This window comes from Anolis carolinensis, chromosome 1 (genome assembly GCF_035594765.1).
Source record: "Anolis carolinensis isolate JA03-04 chromosome 1, rAnoCar3.1.pri, whole genome shotgun sequence".
NCBI lineage: Eukaryota > Metazoa > Chordata > Lepidosauria > Squamata > Dactyloidae > Anolis > Anolis carolinensis.
Window position 1 is genome coordinate 55,042,595 of NC_085841.1, and position 20,280 is coordinate 55,062,874.

General features: G+C 42.7%; 1 protein-coding gene across 3 annotated transcripts in view; it reads left to right on the plus strand.

Annotated features, from left to right (window-relative positions):
- Window positions 1–1,058: 1,058 nt before the first annotated feature.
- The window catches only part of smyd3 (SET and MYND domain containing 3), a 490,738-nt gene continuing 471,516 nt past the window's right edge, over window positions 1,059–20,280 (plus strand). For 2 of the 3 annotated variants that reach the window (XM_062968961.1, XM_062968962.1), the window contains exon 1: window positions 1,059–1,328. In XM_062968961.1, the coding sequence (XP_062825031.1) occupies window positions 1,075–1,328 (254 nt within the window). In that variant the 5' untranslated portion in view covers window positions 1,059–1,074. The remainder of the gene's footprint in view (window positions 1,329–20,280) is intronic. The other variant, XM_062968963.1, reaches the window with a different exon arrangement.

Below are 20,280 nucleotides of genomic sequence, written 5' to 3' on the forward strand. Positions count from 1 at the left end.
ACTACAACTCCCAGGATTCCTTAGCCTTGAGTAACGGCAGCCGACGCAGTGTCAAGCCACATGAACTCTACAATGTGTTGTTGAAGGCTTTCATGGGTTGCTGTGATTTTTTGGGGCTGTGTGGCCATGTTCCCGAAGCATTCTCTCCTGATCTTTCACTCATATCTATGACAGAGGTTGTGAGGTCTGTTGGAAACTAGGCAAGGAAAGTTTATATATCTGGGGAATGTTCAGGGTAGGAGAACGAACTCTTGTCTGTTGGAGGCAACTGTAAATGTTGCAATTGGCCATTAAAAACTCTAAAATCAGAGAAGCCATTGAAATCCACAGGCATGTGGAAAATTTCAACAGAAAGGTGGAAACCATAAAAAGGAACAAAATCTGGCTACCAGTATTTAAAAAAATCCTCTAAAATCAGGACAGTAAATAAAGAGCAGCACTCAGAAGACAGGGGAATTCCAGACAGGAAACAATCAGGGCCAGTTAACACTGCCCAAAACCGCTCAGGCAGGAAGCAGACAGATGTTGAAGCTGCAAGGCTATTCGATGCTAATCAAGGTGGCCAATTGCAACATTCACACTTGCCTCAGGCAGACATGAATTTTTTCTCCCACCCTGGGCCTTCCAGAGATAAATAAAATTATAAACCCCACTTGCCTAGTTTCCAACAGGCCTCACAACCTCTGAGGATGCCTGCCATAGATGTGGGTGAAACGTCAGGAGAGAATGCTTCTGGAATATGGCTGGAAAACTCACAGCAACTCAACTCTACAATGTAGATAGGTGCAAAGACGCAATACCTATATGTATGTATGTATATGTTTATATATATAGATACCTTTTTGGGCTAGGAACCTACAGAACTTGGCAAACAAAAACCCAAAAACTTTTCCTTAGGAACCTACTGAACTTGGCAAACAAAAACCCAAAAACCTTTCCTAACTGGAAATATATATCCATATAGCTGTGGAAGAAAAGGACAGTACACGCTATACATGTAATAAATAGATGCTAAGAAAGCCCGCCAGGAGAGAGACCATTTAAAGGCACGCCCTTCTTTTGCCCGCATTCAAGATGGCCCCTGCGGCTACAAAAAGGCGTCACGTGATCCTAGAGGCGGGAAAGCCGCTGCTACGCCAAAGGCCTTTCCGCGCGGCTCTTGGCCCCGTGAAAACGACGATGGAGAAGTTTGCCAGCCCGGGCAGAGGCAATGGCCTCCGCCTCTCGAAGGCCGTCAAGGCCGGGGCGCTGCTGTACCGCGAGGAGCCCTTCGCCTATGCCGTCACCAAGAAGCGCCTCGGCGCCGCCTGCGAGCGATGCTTGCGCAGGTAGGGCACTGCAGGCCTTTTTTAATCTCCTTCGAAGTGACCGGGGAAAGGGCAACGCCAGGTGGCGCTGCCGGGCCGCCTTGCGAAGAAGCCCCGCCCCTTTGCGCCCCGCCATTGGCGTTGATTTCCTTCTGTGCCCACTGTCGTGTGACAGGCCGTCATTGCAGCACAGGAAATGAGGGGAGTTTGTATGGGAGCTTCAAGCCTAAACCTCGAGGAGAGGGACTCAGGTGGAAGATTTAAGAAAGACTAGGATACATCTATACTAGAGTCATGCTGGAGGACCTGGAAAATACCTAAAGGGGACATATTATTGGACATGGATATATGAAACCACAGATACTGGTCCCATGAATATAGGGCAGGCCTGGGCAAGCTTGGGCCTTCCCTCCAGGGGTTTTGGACTTCAACTCCCACCATTCCTCACAGCCTCAGGCCCTTTCTCTCTCCCCCCCCCCCCCTCAGCCGCTTAAGCAGCTGAGGGGGAAAAGGAAGGGGCCTGAGGCTGTTAGAAATGGTAGGAGTTGAAGTTCAAAACACCTGAAGGGAGGGCCCAAGTTTGCCCATTCCTGATATAGGGGTTGTACTATATATGCAACTATTCCAATATATATATATATATCAGATTTCTTTTTTTAAATAATTATATTTATATGCATATATTTATAACATATATGCCTATAATGACTTGTCTTCAAAATGTGATCTGAGTCTTGTACATATACCCTGCAGGTTTATTTATTTATCGTGTCAGAAGCAAATAGAAGGTACAGTTGTAATGTATTTATAAACACAAGGTAGTAGGTAAGGTCCCCCCCCCCCCCCGGCATTAAGTCTAGTCGTGCTCAACTCTGGGAGTTTGTGCCCATCTCCATTTCTAAGCCAAAGAGCCGGCATTGTCCGTAGACACCTCCAAGGTCATGTGGCTGACGTGACTGAATGGAAGGCCATTACCTTTCTGCTGGAGCAGCACCTATTGATCTACTCACATTTGTATGTTTTCGAACTACTAGGTTGGCAGAAGCTGGGACTAACAGCGGGAGCTCACCCTGCTCCCTGGATTCAAACTGCTGACCTTTCATTCAGCAAGTTCAGCAGTTTAACCCGCTGCACCACTAGTGGCTCCTATAGTACAATATAGTAATATATTATATTAATATTGTGCTGTGCTAATAATATAACATATTGCAGGTATCCTCAAATCCCCCCCCCCCCCCCCGTTTAGGCCTCCAACTCCCAGAATTCCTGACCATTGAACAAGCTGGTCTCTTGAACAAGATCTCTTCCAACTGTATGATTCTATGTAATACAATATAATACTAATAATAATACAATATAATATAATAGTTATATATTATATATTGCATGTAACATTACTACTAAAATTGCAGTATAGTGGTATAATATAGTAATATATAATTATAATATTGTGCTATGATAATAATATATTTTATATATGTACAGTATATATAACTTGTAAGCCACGCTGAGTTCCCTTCGAGGTGAGAAGGGCGGGATATGAATGTCATAAATAAATAAATAATAACCCGCCACTTTTGGACTCTCGCTTGCTGAGGTGTTCCTGCGAGTGTCTCTGTAGATCTTAGGAAGCCCTGCAGGTAATTTAATACAGGATGTGAAATGCTTTTGCACATGAAACAAAGTTTGTGTAAGTTGTTTGTTAAACCACAAAGTTGTTGTTAAACCACCATAATAATATATAATAATGAAACTTTGTCTTGTCTTGTCCCCAACAACCACATTTGAGACAGAGATGGGACTGGCAGAACTTAAGGCTCGTGAAGGTTCATAAGAGGAAAGAAAAGGTGGCACTATCTCAGCCACCCATGCTGACAATTTGGGATTTGGAATAATTTGGATTTTGGAATTCTAGATGGAATTCCAGATGCTTATTTTATAATAATAGTGCCCAAAGGGGTATAGCATTTTGTTGTTATCCACTATCAGTTTGCAAGTGCACGTTTAACTCTGGTTTATTGATCACTTCACTGAAATAATTGTATTGAGATTTCCTTGTCTTTCCTTATATCAGAATTACTTCCCTGTTTTCCCATTGCTGCTTCCTCATATTTCACTGTGCCTTAATGTTGAAAAATTGCTTCAAGTAGGTCCAGTCATATCTTTAAGCATTTCCCACAATTGTAGGCAATAAAGCATTGAATTTTGATTTTGGAACTTGTGTTGCTCCAGTCCAGAATTATCACTCCAAGTGTAGATTTCCAGGCTCTCTGTTGAAATTATTCAAAAATTGATACAAAAATTGATACAAAAATTAAGTGAGTACTGGCTGTGAATGTATAATAAAATAGAATAATATTGCTGCATAAAAAAATATTTGATGATGGTTTTCATTGTTTCAAGACCACCAATAGATGGCACTAAGTGAACGCTGAAAAAATATATGTTCAGTTGCAAACCCATATAATGCAGTTCAATGCAATTAAACTGCATTATATGGGTCAACACTGACTATATAATTCAGTTACAAGCTGCATTATATGGCAGTGAAGATGGGGCCTGAGCCAAGTGTATCTCATGGCTTGTTGGAGATTACAACCTGGATCCCCAAATCCCAATCTAACATTGAGCTCACTGTCTCGCATTGGAATGAAACAGCCGGGATTTCACTAATGTCCAGTTAGCTGCAACCATATTCATCGTCTTAAGATAAGGCCACAAATGGCAAACCACCCTAAGAAGGTATAGCAGAAGTAAGAGTCACGTATATAGTTTAAGCGCATTTTTGCAGCCGCCTTGCCTTGGTGAGGCACCCAAAGCAGTGACTCTTTAACACAAAGGAAGAAAGAAATCCTTTTAGTGCAAAAAAAACAACAACAACATGAAATTGTAAACTGACAAACTTGGAAGCTTTTGGTTGGTGGATGGGAAGCTTTTCTTGAAACTGTCCAGACTATCTGAAATACCATATTTCCTACAAGCAGGTCTCCGTGACTCCTAACATATCCATGGATGGACCTTTTCAGTCTCCTGCTACCATCCCAAGTATGTTTGAGTGACAATGTGAGGGAGAGCCTTCTCAGAGGCTGCTCCCAACTTGTGGAATTCCATCCATGGATGATGTGGTTGGATTTTGATTTAAGCAGGCTTTTTGTTTTTGATGTCATTTTTGCAGAAGGATGTTTTTAATAAAGCAGATTACACATTTATTTTTGCAATGTTTTGATGCACCTTTAACTGTTTCAATAAAGTGTTTTTAATAGAACTGCTTTTTTAATTTTAAGAAAACTTTTGTATCAAGTCAGCTTTCAGTGTACTTTGTTTCTAACTTGACACACATCTTGGATCCTGTGCAGGGAGAAATATGGAACAAAACTGATGAATAAATAAAACTTCTTCCCCAAATCTAAAAACAAAATAAAGAAACTTCCATTCCAAACCTAGAAACACCTAGAAAATATTTTGTATGCTGCATACTACTTTATCTGAGTGGATGAGGGTTCAATGGTCTGGCCATAAAATATTAGTGCCTGGTGTTCAGTGTAAATAACTAAATAGTATGTGCCAAGTCAGTGTTAAAAGGACATTGTTTATTTCAGCAGGATATTTGTTATAAGGAATATTTATTCTCATATTTCAGATTGTGTGTATGTGTGTTTAAACTGAAAGAAGAGTGTCTTCTTACCTACATAGTAGCCAGCTAGAAAGCTAATGGCTGAAGGGAGATGATTTCATGGAACACATCTCCATCCAGGCAGTACTCCAGTTCACAGAAAGATAAAATGTTTGCTCATAAAGCTATTGAGTGGTGATAGATTTTGAATATCAAAAATACAAAAAGCCTTACTAGTGATATGTAAGATAATGTAATGTTATTATGCTGGGAATCTTTTAAGAATAAAGATGAGTCTTACAGCCTGAAAACATCAGCCAAATCTTGTATTTTCACACGTAAAAGATAAATCCAGCATTTCTACTTACAAATATTAATACATGCCAAAGGAAAATCCTCAATATGAAAAAAGGAGGTGGGAGAACAAGAGGAAGACATAACAATATAGCAAATTAGCCTGAACTCACTGTTCATTTTTTTACTGTAAAGGATAAATAATTTTCTCCAAATGCATAATGAAAATATGTGCTGTGAGGAAGAATTGGATATTAAAATATGGATATCTCAGGTAAAATGCATTTGTAAATTAGAGTCTCTTTATTTCCTTGAGAATGAAAAAGAAGGTTATTATATGCAGAATACCTGCTTCAATATTTGTATAATTCCCATACTATAATATCCCTGAGCCTGAAAAAATATTATGTTGAATATACCAATCCATTCAAATTTACAGAAATTTCATTGAAGAACTATGCCTTTCCACATTGTCTTCTTGGTAGTTTCAGGGGATTTTCGAAAGCTACTTGCATGTCCGCTGTACAAAGAAAAATGTCAGCAGTACCATTGGGCAAAACTTGCTGACTAACACATAAAGAAACTAAAAAGATTTTGGCTATTGTCTACTTCTTCCAGTCATACTGGAGGACCTAGAGATTTCTATAGAGCAGACTTTCTCAACCTGTGGGTCCCCAGATGTTTTGGCCTTCAACTCCTAGAAATCCTAACAGCTGGTAAACTGGCTGGGATTTCTGGGAGTTGTAGGCCAAAGCGCCTGGGGTTCCACAGGTTGAGAACCACTACTATAGAGAACACCCCTCTAGGAATCTCAAAATCCTCTAATGCAATTCCATAATCGTCTTCCTGCAGAAAGTGAATCACAGTAATGCTAGAAGACCTAAACATTCCTAGAATGATGGTCCCTCAGGTTAAAATAATAACATTTTCATAATTCACATTTTTTTCACATTCACAGACATTTTGTGCCTCTAACACTACTGAGTGTGGATAGTCTGTATTTTTTGTTCACAACCTAAGAGTTTTTAAAGTTGTGAAGCACATCTGCTTCACTAATGATCCGTTATCCGTTTTGATCCAAAGAGTTTCCTCTCCAGTTTATCACCCTCTTATTCTGACTCATGCTTCCCCAGCTGTCAATTAATTTTATTCGCATCGGTATCATATATTCAGTTTTATCTTGGCCTTGCTTTCAATGCCAGAGATTACTCAGAGCCTCTCTACATCTCAGATGGGATATATTTATCTTTTGTACTGATTTATGATCTACCTGAAGTGTAAATATTGTTTACAGTAGTTGTTTCAAAGCCAGAGAGATGCTGCAATGAAGATCTGTTTATTGATGTATGACAGCTTGCTGTAATTTTAATTCCTCAGCTAATAAGAATGGATTCTAGTCACTTTTCCTCTGCAGTTGTAAGCACTCATACAGAGCCAAAGCATGTTAAATTTCATACTGATTGATAGCCCAAAGCATGTTATGATAGTTCTATTGCATATTATAGAACAAGACAGCCTCTAGCTTCCAAGATCAGTTCTTTTTATGTTGTAAACCTTGGATCAATATGTCCCTTTATACTAAAGTGTAATCTCCTCTTCTCCCCTGCCACCCGCACATGGTGTGATGGAATTTTTTCCCATTAACTTCAACAAGTTGTAGTTTCTCTTTACTTTTCAATCTCTGCTTTATTTTCAATCAGTTCTGGTGCAGCTGTAATTCTATTTATATAAAAGTATGAAATCTAGCAGAGGTAGTAATCCAGGCAAGGCTTTTAATATGCCATTAAGAGAAGGCTGAGGATGTTTAAAATCGATTCTGGACTGAATACCAGCAGGTGTTTGGTTTTCAAGAAAATGTTGTAGAATGATACTGCATCAATATAATAGGATAGAATATGCCGCTGTGCGGTTTCCCTTATGTAATTGCTGCTACTGTATGCTGAGGTGGGTGTAACCTTGTGGTTGCCATTGTGAACATAGCTACTAAGAAGTTCCCATGAAGTTCATGACTAATTGGGCTAGGATCATGCTGCTTGGCCTAAAGGTAAAATGCTTTTGAGATAGGATCTTTCCTATTGCACTTTTATCATCATCCTACAATACCCTGTTCCTGAAAACTGAAGGGAATCTAGAGACAATATCACCTTCAGTTCACAACAGATCTTATAGTGTGTAGGCTGTATGCTCTGAATATTTTTGGGATAGCTCCCAATTTGTTTTTGAGACCCCCAAGCCTCTGGTGAATATTTTCTTCAACAGAAATGGGTTTTCTTGCTCTTGGAGGTATTCAGGAGCAGTGGTTTTTGCGTCAAATATGTAAACTGTCATTTCCAATCCCCAAAATCCAAAAAGCAGAAGTGAATATCTAGGCACTTCCTGTCTATAGTCTATCGATCTGTCTATCTACTGTCTATCTATCATTATTATTTTCTTCTCAATCTGATGGGATTGAATGGAAAATTACATTAGCAAGGCAACAGTTGGAAACTTTAAACGTAGCCTTTGGGCATCATCCAGTCCTAAAAATGTTCCTTGCCTTCTCCCAAGTTAAAAGTCTCCTTCCTGGATTTAGTGGCTCCAAATAACCTATGTGCAAACTATTCTGAAACTGTTATTCCCTTTATATGGTTATTCTACACCACATGTGTCAGCAGACTCAAGGCCCCCTGGCCAAGTTCAGCCCGCCATGTTATTTTATGTGGTCTGCATTGTCCATCTGTATTTCAGAGCTTGTAGCATTTTGAATGGCTATGCTTGCATTTTGTTTTGTGGTTATTATTTTTCAGAACAAGATCAGTGGATGAGAATGGTGTGTGATATAGTGTCTCAGGTTATTTAACAATATGGAGTAGTTTTATTTATACAGTCTTACAATTACAAACGGTCCTTTGAAGGCAACTATAAGACTAATGTGGCCCTCAGTGAAAATAAGTTTGACATCCTTGTTTTACAGCTACAGTACTTTTAAAAGGTCTCAGGGCCCTTCCACGCAGCCATAAAACCCAGAATATCAAGGCAGAAAATCCCACAATATCTGCATTGAACTGGGTTATCTGAGTCCATACTGCCATATATTCCAGTTCAAAGCAGATATGTGGGATTTTCTTCAGCCGTGTGAAAGGGGCCTCAGTTTTGACCTTCTTTTTTTGGTCCTTGGCTTACTTCAGTTGCTTCAAGGCTCCTTCCACACAGCTGTATAAAATCCATATTGAACTGGGTTATATGGCAGTGTGGACTCAGATAATCCAGTTCAAAGCAGATATTGTGGATTATCTGTCTTGATATTATGGGTTATATGGCCATGTGGAAGGGCCCCAAGTAAAGTTCAAAGTGCAAAAATAATTTGCACTCAATTCAGTAGAGAGGAAAAAAAGGGGCAGAGCCTTTCCTTTTCCAAACAGGCTCAGGCAAAGATGCCGCTGTCTCTCTTAGCATTTCTGTTCTTCCTCATTAATAATATTTACCATTTTGACTATAATCTGATGTTGTTTGTCCCCATGTGTCTCACTTTTTATCTGTAAAATGTTGGAGGCAGGATTATGTTTCAGCTCTGCACAGCTGATGGTACCTTCTCCCACTGAGAGCACTCTCAAAGAAAATCAATCTAGACTCTTTTCAACTGAAATTCTGTCTTCACAGTTGCCTTCGTACTTACAGTACTGCTGTTCTAGACCCATATGTAGCTTGCAAACCCTGGTTTGAACACTACAAAGAAAAATGGAGAAGGATGTGCAAATTGCAAAGGAAGTTCCTTTTGTTGGGGTGCCATTCTGTGAACTAATAATGACCAACAATATATGGAACAACTTCATTATATTATTTCTGTCCTAGTTAAGTCTTCTTCTCTATCCCTCAACATGCTTCTTCCTGTAACAAAATCACCTCCAAGTCTTATCATTTTATTGGAGGGTTGGTCAGTTCCTTTTACCCTTCACCATAGGCCGTGGCACATTTGGTGCATGGTTTCCATAGGCTCATTATTCTTACCGGGATTCAGTCAGTCACAGATGATTTTCCAAATGCTCTCGATAATGAATTGCCCAACCATAATAATTTAGTATGCCTTTTAGAATGTTCATGCTCTAAATGCACTAAATAATGCACCTGTTTGCTATTTTATACTTAAGCATTCTGAGAACTGTAGCTTTAACTGTTTTTCTTTCCTTGTCCAAGCACGTAGTTCAGACCTGCAAGGATAAGTTATTTTGACCTGAAATATTTATTGTGTGAGAAACGAATTGAAGATTGATTGCACTAAATAGAAATATCTAAGCAAAATGTTGTCTGTATAGACAGCATTTTAAGAGCTAAGTCTACATACAATGATATGCTTTTCTTTGTTTGATGAAATGTTGGGCATGTAAGCTGCCTAGCTGTTTCTTGGCAAAGGACTGCCTCCCCGCTGCAACAGGTGGTGGGGTTAACCTGTCAGGATGACTGAAGAGCAGAACTAGTATGTTAGTCTGGGGAAGGGTTGCCAGATTGGATCTAGGATTAGGCTCCTGTAACTTTAATCCTTAACAGATTTCAAAGCAGGACAAGGCAAAACTGTCAAGTGGGATGAAGACACCTGTCTCTGCTTACCTTCCAGACTTGAACTTTCAGCTGCAACTGTCCACTCCCGATAGAGCTGTTAACTTGCTGTGGATTCAGTGACAAGAAGAGAGCTATCCACTCCTTCCAACCTCCCAATTCACTGGGAATTTGTACTATGTTGTGATTCATATGGTGAGGATGGGCATGTTCATCCTCCTTCATGGAGCCTTATGGTACCTTGTCCTGACTCTAAATCTGGATTAAAGTTACAGGAGTCCTGTTCAGGATCCAGTCTGGTCACCCTAATCCATGTAACCAGTTATAGCATTAAGATTTCATTACAAGACCCTGGATTTGTAATTTAGGGAGGGGCATTTATAATTTTCTGCCGGAGAATTTTAACAGCCCTTCCCAAAATTGCAGACCCCAAGACTCCATAGGATGGAAGCACAACAGTTAGTAGAATCGGAACGCTTCTGGTGTGAGAGAATTGGCCATCTGCAAGGATGTTGCCTAGGGGACGCCCAGATGTTTTACCCTTCTGTGGGAGGTTCATCTTCCTGCTTCTTGGCAGGGGGTTGAACTGGATGGCCCATGAGGTCTCTTCCAACCATGTGATTCTATGATTCTATGATTCTCTCATGTCCCCACGTGGGAAACTGAAGCTGACAGATGGGAGTTTACCCTGCTCTCCGGATTGGAACTGCCAATCTTTCTGTCAGCAGTCCTGCCAGTACAAAGGTTTAACCCTTACCTTCCTGCTGAAGGAGAAAATAGGCACTGTGAAGGAATAGTGCATGACAAATTGTCAAACGACAATTTATTTCCTTTTTGGCTAATTGCTGTCTCAGTTAGATAGTTCGTGTATTGCATACTGATGTTTCATGAGCTTCCATGAAAGCTTTTATTTTCTTGGGAGTAATTTTGATTGTATTTGCTGTGGTTAATCCCTTGTTTAATATATTGATAAGCCAATGCTTCTTAAATTAAAATTTTAATGAAACATGCAGAAGGCTACTAATGTATTAAGAACTTCATGGACATCTCCTTGCAGTGCATGCAGTCATACAAGCATTGTTAATTTTCTTTGAACAGGGTGTTGTTTTTAATGGTGGAAGGTGCAAACAAGATAGCATTTTAAGATTTGCTTACAATATTGTCATTTTAGTTTTTAGCTCTTAGAAAAAGCAGGTTGGAGTTTGAAATACAGTAGAGTCTCACTTATCCAAGCCTCGCTTATCCAATCCTCTGGATTATCCAAGCCATTTTTGTAGTCAATGTTTTCAATATATCATGATATTTTGGTGCTAAATTCGTAAATACAGTAATTACAACATAACATTACTGCGTATTAAACTACTTTTTCTGTCAAATTTGTTATATAACATGATGTTTTGGTGTTTGATTTGTAAAATCATAACCTAATTTGATGTTTAATAAGCTTTTCCTTAATCCCTCCTTATTATCCAAGATATTCGCTTATCCAAGCTTCTGCCGGCCTGTTTAGCTTGGATAAGTGAGACTCTACTGTATTGATACATTAACAATTATTCACAAAGAATGATTGATTATTGAAAAAAGCCTGTTCAAATGTTCTCTGAATATATGAGAATATTAAATAGTTATTCATTATTTCATATCCCATAGTGTAGGCCAGGAAATCAGGTGGTCCTCTACATGTTGGACTTCAAATCTAAACATTTCTTCCCATTTGCGATGTTGGCAGGCCTTTCACAGGTTCTCAGGATTCCTTCTCTTGCAATAGGTCATGAAACATTAACATGAATCCAGTTGGTCATACTTAGAATAGTTACTTATGATTAAATTCTGAGGCTGACACCTTGTTAGTTACTCCGAACTCAAGTAGACATGTTAATCAATTATAGAATGGTGAGTCAACATGTATTTAAATTCCATTGATTCAGTGGGTTTACTCTAGTCAGGACTGAAAACCAGATAGCTTAATGGGTCTGTTTTAAGTACGATCAAGCCTGAGTTCAATTGTTGCTAAATGTTACTGGAAGGTTTAAATTAAATATTGAAAAATAATTTTCTAAAGTTAAGAGCTGATCAAAATTGAACAAGGTTTCATTTAGAAATAGGAAGATAAGCGTATTTATCATGTCAGAAGTGAACTGAGGGCACAAGTTGTAATGTATTTGAAAACACAAACAAAAATTTAAAAACTTGGCATTATAGTAAATGTCCTTTGACCAGTAGCTGAACACTTGGAGTGCCTCTAGTGTTGCTACAAGAAGGTCCTCCATTGTGCATGTGGCAGGGCTCAGACTACATTGTAGTAGATGGTCTGTAATTTGCTTTTCTCCACACTTGCATGTCACGGACTACACTTTGTAGCCCCATTTTTTAAGGTTGACTCTGCATCTCGTGATGCCAGAGCGCAATCTGTTCAGCACCGTCCAAGTCACCCAGTCTTCTGGGTGCCTAGGAGGGAAGATAAGCTGAAGAGGCATCTACTAATGATAATAGCTCTTTAAGGGAGAAGATTCTATACCAGTGGTGGGCAAATATGGGCCTCAGCACTGTCAGAATCCCCACACTGACCTTTTTTTTAGCCGAAAAAAGAGAATAGATTGGCGTTCCCTGAAGTCTCCAATGAAATTTTTACTTTTTTAAATAGGTTGCAAGATCTCCCTGTGCTGTTTAATATCACTTTTGAGAGCCAGAAGTTGGGTTCTGGACACTTTTTTTCAGTAGTCCATGTAGTCCTCTGAGGATCCTGCAGCATAAATGTGGTTCCAGAGATAGTGTAGTGATTTCAGCTAGGGCCATGGTTAGAGAGGTCCATGACCAGTGAGTGTATGATAATTCAGATAGGCCAGGACAGAGAAACAAACTCACCAGGTTGAAGACAAGCCACAGAGGTTTATTACAATTCAGCCAAAAAGGATGCAAGTACGAGCAATTTGCTTCAAAAGGTACAGGCATAAACATACAGAGAAGGACATGGCAGTCAGTATGGAAAGTTAATGAATGCACACAGGGCCGTAGCCAGAAAAAAATTTCGGGAGGGGTTTTGAAAATTTCGGGGGGGGGGGTTTGAACCTCTAGCACATACCCCTCCCCGCTACAAACCTGTCAATATCTGCTTGAGATAGTGCCTGGAGGGACTCTTAATGTTTTGCATCTCATAGACTTAGCATGGGGATTTGGTTAACCAGTTAAAATTCATGAGTAAACGAGATTTTTTTTATAACTTGAAAAATTTCGGGGGGGGGGGGGGGTTGAACCCCTAACCCCCCCCCCCCTCGCTACAGGCCTGAATGCACATATACTAAGCCCCTTCTTCCACAGGAGCGGAAGACTCTCAGCCTCAGGTTAAGTGAACAAATATCCTGAGCTTGTCTTGTTGGTTAAGAAGATCATCTATACATACACACAATGGTTTCAATAGCTATCTGGCTTGGGAAATAGCTAGAGGGATCTGGCCAATGTACCCTTTCCCAGGAGATTATGTAAACGGGGCATGAAGAGGTGGCTGCCTTGAAGTTACTTTTTGATAAGAAACAGTTTATACACTTCATATAAGACATTAATACAGTACACAGTAAGAAAGATACAAGTTACACAGAAATCATAAATTGATACAATTTATTAAAGGGTTAAATACGATAGAGACCGAGGGATACAGCTGCTGGTAGGTCCATTCCCAATCCTCTAAATCTTGGGAATTTTGCAACTTTGAACCTCCTGAAAATGTTTTTAATAAAAAGAAAGAATCATATATTTGTAGTCTCTTTGTGAACTATAAATCTTTCAGGGTCTTTTTTTTAAAACTGTGGCTCGATAACAATAGTATATTTGTCTACTCTTGCTATATACCTTGCTGTATTCCTTTCCTATTGGCAAATACAGGGCACATTGTTGAATGCAATCCTGTCCATGTCTTCTTAGCATCATACTTGTAACTACTTCTGACAGGGTTCTAATAAATACTTGTTTATTTCTCTAAAAACACATTACTGTGGGCTAAATATCTGATTACAAGCAACTGTGAATCTTTTAAAAAGACTATAATTAATCTATTAATCTAATGTCAGATTAATTGCAGGATCGCTGGAATGATAAAGCATCTTCACCATAATGCAATATGACTCTTACTGATCTATTCAAAAATAAACCTTCTAACATCTTATCATGCTCTAGCTCACATGTGGCAAACCAAGAACCATGAGCCGAATTTGGCCCGCCATGTCATTTTTTGTGGCCCTCCAGCTGCTGGAATACAATTCCTGTATTCATCATCAGTTGTCACGACCCAGGCTACAGAGCACCAATAACCATACGCAGAGGCCAGATTCTATCTAATATCTTTATTAAGGAAATATATAAAGTTAATAAAAGCAAATGTAAAAGTTAGTCCAGAAGCAGACCTTTCAGGAAAGGTCAAAATTAGTCCAAAGAAACAATGTCCAATATGAAATATTAAGGTCCAAAGTTGTAATCCAATAACCGAAACACTCACTTTGCCAGGCAAAGTGAGGGGAGATGACAAGGTCCTTTAGTCCATGAACTTGAGCAAGGCTAGGAATTAACTTGATACTTGAAAGCAAGGCTTGAATCGTGGCACAAGGTAACAAGGAACAAGAACAAGATCCGTGGAATTTCTTGGTAAAATCCGTGAAACAAGGCAAGGTTTAGTCCTGAAAGGCGAGGCAAGGTCCGTAGGTAAACAAGGCTGGGAAACAGGAGCGAAGGCTTGAAAACAAGAACAAGGCTTGAACAGGAACGAGGCTTGAATCGGAGCGCGCTGTCCAGACACAACTCGCTCCGGAGGCTGACGAATTGACTCCACAAAGTTACTCCGCGGGTAAAACACCTATATAGAGTCTAACTTTCCCGCCGAGAGCAGTTCTCTGGGAACCAGAAACGAAAGCTAATCTCTGAGACCAGATGTTTGACTCCTTAAAGATTCTCATGGAAAGCAGGCTTAATTGGCTAAATTCTTAGCAATTATTCTAGCACTCCTGCGCGAGGCCGCTTCCAAACCTCTCTGTTGTTTACAAAACTCATGGCGAGAAAACACAGGAGATGTAGCCTCAGTGTTTGTTTGACATACTTCTGGAACATAACCCTCTTGCAGGTGCAAGGTTCCCAGATCTGGCTGGGAAGAATCTGTCTGGGAGGAATCCAGTTCTGACTGGGAAGGTAAAAAACCCAAGTTTTCTTCTTCATCAGGCATCACAATGTCATGAGCAGGACTACAAGGCCCATGGGTCATCACACTATCCCCCTCCTCAAGCCCCCTCCCAAACTGGGACTCTCTCCCCGAGGCGCGAGGTCGCGGCTTGGCGGGATAGGTCTGATGAAAGCGACGGGTTAGATCAGGAGCATGGACTGTGGAGGCGTCTTCCCAAGAGCGTTCCTCAGGGCCAAAACCCACCCAGTCAATGAGATATTGCAGGCGGCGGCGATGAAAGCGAGAATCCAAAATGTCCTGAACCTCGAACTCGTCCTCCCCATCCACCAAAATAGGGACGGGGGCCGGCCGGTTTACATCTGGCCGCACACCATCCGCCGGAAGGAGCAGGGAGCGGTGAAACACTGGGTGAATGCGCATTGAACGCGGAAGTTGGAGTTTGAAAGTCACGGGGTTTAATTGCGCCACCACTGGATAGGGGCCAATGAAACGGGCATCTAACTTCCGGCAAGGGCGATGGGAGGGCAAAAAGCGAGTGGACAGAAAAACCCGATCTCCTACCTTGATTTCGGGGGCCGGCTGGCGATGTTTGTCCGCGTGACGTTTATAGTCCTCCTTGGCTTGTTCCAGTTGCTGGAGCAAAAGTTGTTGCACCGCTGTGAGTTCCTGCAGCCAATCCTCTGCTGCGGGAACTTCTGAAGTTTCAATGACAGGGGGAAAGAAACGTGGATGGAAGCCGTAGTTTGCAAAGAACGGCGTTTCTTTTGTAGAAGCCTGGACTCCATTGTTGTAGGCAAACTCCGACAGTGGTAACAGAGAAGCCCAATTGTCCTGTTGGTAGTTTACATAACAGCGAAGGTACTGTTCCAAAGTGGCATTGGTGCGCTCCGTTTGCCCATCCGTTTGGGGATGATGAGCTGAAGATAAACGAGAGTCTATGCCCAATAGTTTTTGTAGTGCCTTCCAGAACCGAGAGGTGAATTGGGATCCACGGTCTGTGACCAAACTCTTGGGCAATCCATGTAGTCTGAAAACATGTTGGAGGAATAAATCTGCAGTCTCTTGGGCCGTGGGAAGGCCTTCACAGGGAATGAAATGGGCTAACTTGGTGAAAAGGTCCACCACCACTAGGATCGTGGTGAATCCACAGGAAGGTGGTAAGTCAGTGATAAAATCCACAGAAATTATTTCCCATGGGCGAGATGGTGTAGGAAGGGGGTGTAGAAGCCCTGAGGGCTTCTCCCTTCTTATCTTGGAGCGCTGGCATACTGGGCAGGTGTTGACATATTTTTCCACATCTTTGCGGATCTTGGGCCACCAGAAATCTCTTAGGATCAGATGCATGGTTTTAAATAGTCCGAAATGCCCTGCTGGTTTGCAGTCATGACACAGACGAAGTGCTTTTTCCCTGCCCGGTCCGGGTGGGATATAAACATGATTTCTATAGCAAAGCAGTCCATCTTTAAGCGAAAAGGGAAAATGCAGACCTTGACGAAGTTGGTCCTGCGCCCAGGCATCTGCTTGCTGACTAGCCCTGATTTCTTGAGCACAGATGGGTCCTGGAGTAGAGGGAGTTGAATCAATGGGAGTGGATTTGGTGTTCCCCACTGTGAGCGTGGCAAAGTTCTCGGGTTGTAGTAGTTGGGATTCAAAGGTCTCCTTGCGTCCTGCAGCGTATTCCGGTTTACGTGACAGGGCGTCTGCTTGTTTGGTTTGGGCTGGGGTCACATAATGAATCTGGAAGTTGAAACGTTCAAAGAATAAAGCCCAACGTTGCTGCCTCTGATTTAGCTTGCGGGCAGTTCTTAGATGTTCTAGATTCCGATGATCAGTGTGGACTTCAATGGGAAATTTGGCCCCTTCTAGCCAATGTCTCCAAGTTTCAAAAGCTGCCTTTATGGCTAATAGTTCTTTTTCCCAAATGGTATAGTTCCTCTCTGGTGCGGTTAGTTGACGAGAATAATAGGCACAAGGATGAAGGTGATCTCCCACCGGTTGTAGGAGCACAGCCCCAATTGCCACATCAGAGGCGTCCGCTTGCACCACAAAAAGGGTTTCAGGATCTGGATGCTGAAGGATTGGCTGGGATGTGAATAATTTCTTTAGTTGCTGGAACCCTTTCTCTGCTTGATCAGTCCAGCGGAAGGGCTGTTTTCCACGGATGCAGCTGGTGATTGGGTCAGACCAGCGGGCAAAATCTGGAATGAACTTGCGGTAATAGTTCGCGAACCCCAAGAATCGCTGCACCTCTTTCTTGTTGGTTGGCGCCCGCCATTCCAATACTGCTGAAACTTTTGTCGGGTCCATGGAGAGCCCTAGAGGCGAGATGCGGTACCCCAGGAAATCTACCTCTTGTAGATCAAAAGCGCATTTTTCCAGCTTGGCATAAAGTCCATGATCCCGCAATCGTTGTAACACCATTTTAACGTGGTTCTCATGTTCTGATTGTGATCTAGAAAACACCAAAAAATCGTCCAGGTAGATGATCAAGAACCGATCTAGATAGTCCTGAAAAATGTCATTGACAAAATGCTGGAACGTTGCGGGAGCTCCGCATAAACCATAATTCATAACTCGGGACTCGAATAATCCGAATTTAGTCTGGAAGGCGGTCTTCCACTCGTCCCCTTCTCTGATGCGAACTAGATTATAAGCCCCCCGCAGGTCCAGCTTGGTGTAGACCTTGGCTCCTCGAAGTCGGTCTAGTAGATCCGAGATTAAGGGTAGGGGATAGCTGTTCCGCTTAGTGATATTGTTCAATGCTCTATAGTCCACCACCAAACGTAATTCCCCTGACTTCTTCTTCACAAACATCACTGGGGAGGCGGCTGGGGATTGAGAGGGTCTGATGAATCCCTTGCGAAGGTTTGTCTCTATGAATTCCCTGAGAGCTTCTTGCTCTGGTTCAGTCAGGGAGTAGAGATGCCCTCGCGGGATCGGGGCCCCCTCCACCAAGTCAATGGCACAGTCATAAGGTCTATGTGGGGGTAATTTTTCGGCTTCTTTTTCATTGAATACATCCCAATACTCGGAGTACTTCTTTGGCAAGGTGATAATGGGCTCGGTGTCTGTGGCATGGCAGACCTTGGCTACGAGGCAATGGTTTTGGCAGTACTTTGAAGCAAACTGCAGTTCTCTGTTGGACCAGGAGATGCTTGGGTCGTGAAGTGTCAGCCATGGAATCCCCAAAATCACAGGGAAATGGGGAACCTCAGTAACAAAGAAGGAAATTTCTTCCATATGTTCCCTTATCCACATCCTGGTGGGTTCCGACCACTGGCTTACGGGGCCCGTCTTGAGAGGGCGGCCATCGATGGCTTGCACCACACGGGCATTCTTGAAGTCATGATATTGTAATCCCAGAGAGTCGGCATACTCTCTATCAATGAAATTGTTGGTAGCTCCTGAGTCTATCATGGCGTGGATCATGACGGGTCCCTTTTTTGCTGACCATAAGGTGACCACTAGAAGGAACAGGACCCCGGTTGGCGGCTCTTGAATGGGTTTCTTGACCGGGTTGGCGAGCCTCTCTACGCCCGGTCGTTGGCTTCCCCCGCCGGCTGTGTGCCAGCCGTCTCAGACGCCATCGTCTCCGTGGAGGACGCCGCCGCAAGACGGGCGGCGGGCTTCCCTTTGGCTGGGCACTCTCTGGCGAAGTGGCCCCCATTTCCGCAATACCAACAGAGATTTAGGTGTTGGCGGCGGGCCTTCTCGGCGGCATCTAATCTGGGACGCACATTGCCCAACTGCATCGGCACCTCCTCGCTCCCTCTGGGGTATGGGGATGGTGGTGGGGGTCTCCACACTGGACGCGGCTGAACGCTGGCGGGAGCGGGGGGTTTTGCCCCAGCTCTACCGCTCTGGCCTCGTACCCACTGTTTCCTGTTGGCAATCATGACTTCGGCCCGTAAACATTGATCGATGAGTGCTTCAAGCGTTTGGGGAGGATCCACCTTGGAGATTTCCTCCAGCATTTCAATGTTGAGACCCTCCCGAAATTGTCCTCTGAGGGCAACATCGTTCCAGCCGGTGTTGTGGGCCAGCACTCGGAACTCGGCTATGTACTGAGACATGGGTCTGTCTCCTTGGAAGAGGCAGCGGAGTTTGTGACCGGCTGCCTCCAAATTGTCCTCGATTCCCCAAGTCTCCTTAAGGTGGTCCAAGAAGCGTTGCGCTGATCTTAGGTGTGGAGAGGCTTGGTCGAACAGTGCCGTCGCCCAGTTGGCCGCTGGCCCGTCTAGAAGACTGTAAACCCACGCCACCTTGATGTCTTCTTGGGGAAACTCGGCAGCACGGGCCTCTAGATAAGCTTGACATTGGCGACGGAAAACATGAACCTTAGAAGCTTCTCCAGTAAACTTGGTTGGCAACGCCATGGCCGGAAGACGGATTCCGCGTTCTTTCAAACCCTTTATTTCCCCATCCTGTGCATTGAGCTTATCACGGATTCGGTCCACCTCATCCTTGTCGATGGTGTAGGTAATCGGCTGGCCGCCCGGTCCAGGTCCGGCTCCGGTAGACATTCTGGCCGAGGTTAATTGGTGCTTAGGGTGGCGGAGTCAAACTGTCACGACCCAGGCTACAGAGCACCAATAACCATACGCAGAGGCCAGATTCTATCTAATATCTTTATTAAGGAAATATATAAAGTTAATAAAAGCAAATGTAAAAGTTAGTCCAGAAGCAGACCTTTCAGGAAAGGTCAAAATTAGTCCAAAGAAACAATGTCCAATATGAAATATTAAGGTCCAAAGTTGTAATCCAATAACCGAAACACTCACTTTGCCAGGCAAAGTGAGGGGAGATGACAAGGTCCTTTAGTCCATGAACTTGAGCAAGGCTAGGAATTAACTTGATACTTGAAAGCAAGGCTTGAATCGTGGCACAAGGTAACAAGGAACAAGAACAAGATCCGTGGAATTTCTTGGTAAAATCCGTGAAACAAGGCAAGGTTTAGTCCTGAAAGGCGAGGCAAGGTCCGTAGGTAAACAAGGCTGGGAAACAGGAGCGAAGGCTTGAAAACAAGAACAAGGCTTGAACAGGAACGAGGCTTGAATCGGAGCGCGCTGTCCAGACACAACTCGCTCCGGAGGCTGACGAATTGACTCCGCAAAGTTACTCCGCGGGTAAAACACCTATATAGAGTCTAACTTTCCCGCCGAGAGCAGTTCTCTGGGAACCAGAAACGAAAGCTAATCTCTGAGACCAGATGTTTGACTCCTTAAAGATTCTCATGGAAAGCAGGCTTAATTGGCTAAATTCTTAGCAATTATTCTAGCACTCCTGCGCGAGGCCGCTTCCAAACCTCTCTGTTGTTTACAAAACTCATGGCGAGAAAACACAGGAGATGTAGCCTCAGTGTTTGTTTG